The sequence below is a fragment of the Drosophila serrata genome, unplaced genomic scaffold, assembly GCF_035046125.1.
Source record: "Drosophila serrata isolate PLE 108 unplaced genomic scaffold, ASM3504612v1 contig_340, whole genome shotgun sequence".
Classification (NCBI taxonomy): Eukaryota; Metazoa; Arthropoda; class Insecta; order Diptera; family Drosophilidae; genus Drosophila; species Drosophila serrata.
Window position 1 is genome coordinate 82,938 of NW_028257238.1, and position 5,496 is coordinate 88,433.

General features: G+C 39.1%; 1 protein-coding gene across 1 annotated transcript; it reads right to left on the reverse strand.

Annotated features, from left to right (window-relative positions):
* Window positions 1-1,151: 1,151 nt before the first annotated feature.
* Window positions 1,152-5,059, reverse strand: LOC110175960 (nose resistant to fluoxetine protein 6). The gene is made up of 6 exons (XM_020942149.2): window positions 4,682-5,059; window positions 3,081-3,483; window positions 2,939-3,012; window positions 2,343-2,872; window positions 1,620-2,276; window positions 1,152-1,545 (listed from the first exon to the last, which is right to left on the reverse strand). Exons 1-6 carry the CDS (start codon window positions 4,962-4,964, stop codon window positions 1,261-1,263), a joined length of 2,232 nt encoding a protein of 743 aa, XP_020797808.2. The 5' UTR covers window positions 4,965-5,059; the 3' UTR covers window positions 1,152-1,260.
* Between the last annotated feature and the right edge of the window lie 437 nt (window positions 5,060-5,496).

Consider the following 5,496-nt stretch of genomic DNA (forward strand, 5'->3'; position numbering starts at 1 on the left):
TGGAATTATGAAATAACCAGTTTGGGGATCATGACAGTAAAAAAGAGTTTAAAGTCATTCCAATACTTAATCAGTGGTTTATTCTATATATACAGTTTGTGATAATCCTTATCTAATTGTCGCAATGAAAACGGATTATATTGCACTTGAAATACGCATAAAAATCGATGATATCTTGTGGGAAATTTCGCAAGCTATAAAACGATCATATCTCTGGGAATTTAGCAAAGAAAATGATTTGCGATTAAATTTATGGTCTTTATAAAAGCTTAAAACAATAACAAGTGGATTTATGAATGACTGGTACTATAGACTTTATAGGGGAACTTTGTTACAAAAAGTGACGTAATAAGAAGGAAAGGAAAAATAATTGGGTATGAGAGAGAGAAATTTAAGGAAATCATAAGTAGACTATTAAAATTAAATTATTATTAAATTAAAATTAAAATCCCCATTTCCAAGACTATATAGTTGACCCTAAGTTAGAACTTTATAGTCTTTTAATTTAAACTTCCATTATCCAAGAGGATTTATTTTATTTTAAACTCTTTACTTAAATTTATGGTCTTTATAAAATGTTAAAACAATAACAAGTGGATTTATGAATGGTTGATACTATAGATTTTATAGGGGAACTTTGTTAAAAAAAAGGGACGTAAAAAGAAGGAAAGGAAAAATAATTGGGTATGAGAGAGAGAAATTAAGGGAAATCATATGTAGACTATTAAAATTAGTAAATTAAAATTTAAATCCCCATTTCCAAGACTATATAGTTGACACCTTAGCTCCGATCAGCTATAGAAATGGCATAATACTTTGGATATTATTTTATATATTAAAAAATAAAGAAACACATTTATTTCAAATCGCAACCAAGACTCAAACCAGGCCAGTTTGAGCGAGATAGATATAAATTTAGAACTTTATAGTCTTTAAATTTAAACTTCCATTAAGATATAAATTTAGAACTTTATAGTCTTTTAATTTAAACTTCCATTATCCAAGAGGGTTTATTTTATTTCAAACTCTTTATTTTTTTTTAAGGGCAAAGCTAGCTTTCAATATCTTATCCTATATTTATCTTTATTGAATTATTTTTCAATATTCAGAAACTTAGTGTTCCCTCTCCATTTTTAACATTTAAACCACAATTTTTCTTTTGTTTTGATTGCCTAAAAATTTTAATAAATAAAACTAACTACACACAAAAAAAAAATTGGTTCGAACGTGGATACAACAAAAATACGTCTCAGGGCAAGCCTAGGCCTTGGAGGGATTCTCAACGCTGCTGGATTCGGGAGTGATTTCCGCCTTGGTCTCTGCAGCTTCCGTTTCTAATTTGGTTTCGGGTTCAGCAGCAGCAGCAGGAGCTGCCTCCGGGGCAGTCCTGGCCATCTCCCCGGGAGTGGGTTTTTTGGGTGCCGGCTTGGGGGAACCCCGGCCGAAAATGGCCTTCTCAATGCCCAAAATGGGAGCCTCAAAAGCCAAAGTGGCAAAGATGGAAGCGGTCAGGGTAATGCCAAAGTCATGCCACCAGCGAAGGATCTGTGATTGAGGGATTACAGGATTTAAAAAATATATAAAATATATAAATTTAAATGTGGGATAATAATACTTACCGCATCATAGTTGGAGAAGTGGGTATCCGTCTGCAGACGAGCGGCATTCACCAGCTGGACAATGCGATGGATCACATACATGCAGTAGGTAAGACGACTGAAGCCGGTGAAGAAACTCCACGAGAGGAAGTCATTCACCAGACCTCCATGTCCATTGTAGCAAGCCCAAACAATCCAACCGATGGCCAGGGCCCAGCCTGTCCTGCTCAAAGGCTCAAAGAAGGCACCCTCAATCAGGGGAGAGTCAGGTGTATCCGGCAGGATACGCCAGTAAGGACCCCACATGCAAGCCAGCATAGTGCCAAAGGCCACAAACCAACCAGTCAACACCAAGGGCTTGGACATTGGGATCTGACGTCCACGGTTCCGGGTAAACAGGAAGTAGCCAAAGATCACACCAATCAACCAGGTGGGAATGCGAGTGTGCGTAGGATAATAGGTCATCCTCTGACGCAGATCGACACGATCATCCTGGACACGGAACAGTGTGAAATCATAGATCATAAATGTGGCAAAGGTGCCGCCAAGGCAAATAATCAAAAAGATGACAATGGGCACCAAAGCCTTTTTGCCCCATTTCCACAGAGGTATAAGGAACAATGGCGACAGGAAGTACAGTTGTGTATCCACGGCCAAGTACCAGGATTGGGTAATGCACTAAGTTAAGAGGGAATTTCATTATTAAAAGGTGTTTTTTAGGAAAACGAATCAATAATCACTTACAATTCTGTAGGGAACGGCATAGTTCTGAACGTAGAGCAATGTGGCCCACCAGTTCTCCTCGCAACGTTGATCCTGAGTGCCCAGTTTGAACCACATGGGACCCGCTCCGGAGTACTTGTACAAGGTCAGGGTATACAGGACCACCACAGCCACCACGGGAGTGAGGCGAATATAACGATGGAAATACATCATTGGGATATTCAACTTGCCCTTCGTCCTCTCCATTTCACGGAAGGCACCCCAGCACATCAGCAAACCGGACATAAAGAAGAACGTGTCCACACACAGGGAACCATTCTGGACGAGCATCGAGAAGGGGGTTTGGACCCAAGTATAGAACCGATTCTTATTGATGTGCGGCAGATCATAGAAGGTCATGTAGCCATGGCCAAAGACCACCCACATCATGCTGAAGCATCGCAATCCATTCAGGCAATGAATAACATTCGGATTATTCACCTTCTTCACTGTGAATATCTTGGGAGCATTCGTGAGCACAGAGAAGGCAACCAAAAGGGGTTTTTTGGGTGCTAAATAAAAAAGGGGGGTAAAGTGTGATTTCCCTTGAAATTCTCTTGAGATCTCTCACAACTTACCTCCCTTGCGGGTCTGAATATAATCGTAGACACTGGCAGCCACCATGAAGAATATAATCAAACTGAAGAACACACTAAATATATAAAAAAATATTATATTAACTGAAATTCATATAGTAAAGTATTTAAATCTCCTACTCACATGGCAAAAATATCAATACCCCTTAATTGGATTGGAGCATCATATTTGCAACGCTTCTCTGTCACCATGGTATCATCCAAATTGATTGTATCGGTGCCATACATCTTGGCAATGACATATTTCAATAGTTCATCGGTTTTCTTGGCACTGCATGTCGTTGGAACACAAATGCCCAACTCAAAGACCTGAGGATCCGTTTGCTTGTAACTAATTCGATTAAACTCCTCACCGCGTTTCTTCACACTCGAGTAGTATTCGGTTATATTCAAACTGGTCAGACAATATTGACCACGAATCTCAGTGCCATAGGTACTGGTGGCAGCCACACATTCCTCATACTGACCCATGCTGATGGTGTGACCCCAGAAGAGACCCATGGGCAGGCGACCCCATGTATCGGGAACTGAATGAATATTAAAAAAATAATAAAAAGGTGAGTTTAAATCTAAGATATAGTTATAGTTATAATTAGGGTATATTAAACCTTAAAGAAAATAGCTCCTAAATATATTTATTCTGCACCTGCATTAGCGATAAGCCCTGAGATTGCAGTGATTTGATATGAAACCTAGGAAAGATACGATTACGGATTATGATTGTTCGATTCAACTAATTTAATTTACAAGACCCATAAATCATATTGCACTCGATGGCGGCATTCATGAATGGCTTTTTTTAAGCCCAGACTTCATAAATTATGAAACTTCATAATCCAAATCGACCTATGAAACCCACTTATTTACAGAACCTGTAAATCATAATGCACTTGCTGCGACAATTATAAATGGATTTGTAATCCCAGAACCATAAATTATGACCTAAAACCCCAAAAAAAACTCTGTGTTATCTTATCCAGTTTCATCTTGTATCAGTCGGGATTTAATAATCGCATTAAATCCAAATTGATTAAAATTCCCCACAAACTTGAATGCAAATCAAATTATCACGCCGATCTAATCGCTCACAAAATTCAGTAAAAATCATGGCTAATTTGGATTTATGAATTGCCAATTGGCCATAAAGATTAAGGAAAAATGGTTAATAGCACAAGTGGCAACGCGACATTAATAAAGAAATTATGTTAGGTATTGAATTAAAATTAGAAGTGAATCAGAAGGATAATTAATAAGTTGGTTTATAGAAATTCGAAATAAATAAGCAATATTTTTGTTATTTATGTATTGCAATTCTATTCTTGCAATTATAAAAACTATTTTGTAATCAGCAAACCTCTTCTTTTATATTAAATAAAATAAAATTAAATCACTTTTTAATACACACAAAACTCTTGCTTCAAATATAAGATGAGAAAAAATATATCGAAAAATATTACGATCAAAATCATAAGGTATTGAAATTTGTAGTAAAAATTTTAATAATATCGAAATTGCTAATCAAAGTAGTGAAGACGTTTAAAGAGGATGAAATTTTTAATGTATCCAAAAAAATAGGGATTTATTGCAAAGTTATCGATTTATATATCGGTAAGGACGATAAATTTTAGATATTTTATTATTATCTTTTAGCACCAATCTTTGTTTTATTTTTCAAAAATCACTGATCACTAGAGAAATCAAAGTTATCTGAAAATTATTGCTTACATTCCAGGGCCCACTCCTCCATATTGTCGATGGCATCTCGAATGCGATTGATATCCTGCAGGCACTGGGCATCCTCCTCCTCATCGGCACGACCAGCATAACCGAGTGCCAATTGGGTCTCATTCTGGGCACCACCGGTGGTGGTCATCTTCTGGGAGGCCAGACGATAGAACTGATGGGCCATGCTATCCTTCATGGGATTGGAGTAGCCCGAAAGGAGATCTTGGGCGCCAACGGCCGCGATCAGCAGCGCGGCTGCAAGGACACCGAACGAACCCTTCATGGTCCAGGAACTGAATGAATCTCGGACAGAGGACAGGATAAAACGGAGACGCGGCGCGGCCACCGGGGGCGAGTTAAGGACTGGAACTGAGTGGGCGTTCGGATGGATCGATGCCTTTTATAGGCTTTGTATAGCTTTTATAGCCTGCTGATCGTCAGATTGGAGTGTTGGCACTTGAGTACCGAACGCGATGACCAAGCACCGGCCGCCCCTGGAGTCTATAAATATTGCCGGTATGGAGCAGCTACTGGTCTTGGAGTCTCCGATAAGGGGATGGTAGTAGGGGTCCTCCACCTCCTCCTTCTCCACCAGCGTCCGCTAATCAATTGGCTTGCATTGGGCACTTTATCGCTAACCGGGTGTCTTATCTGGCCAAAAGCCCCTCCAATCCCTTCGATCGTTACCTGGTGGATTCACCGGACTCGATGGTTTCGGTCGGCCGCACGGACTCTGGTTCTGGTTCTGTGCGTTCATAAATCCATGTCACATTGGCCAAAATAGTAATCACAGTTCGATTGCAAAGCAATAGAGG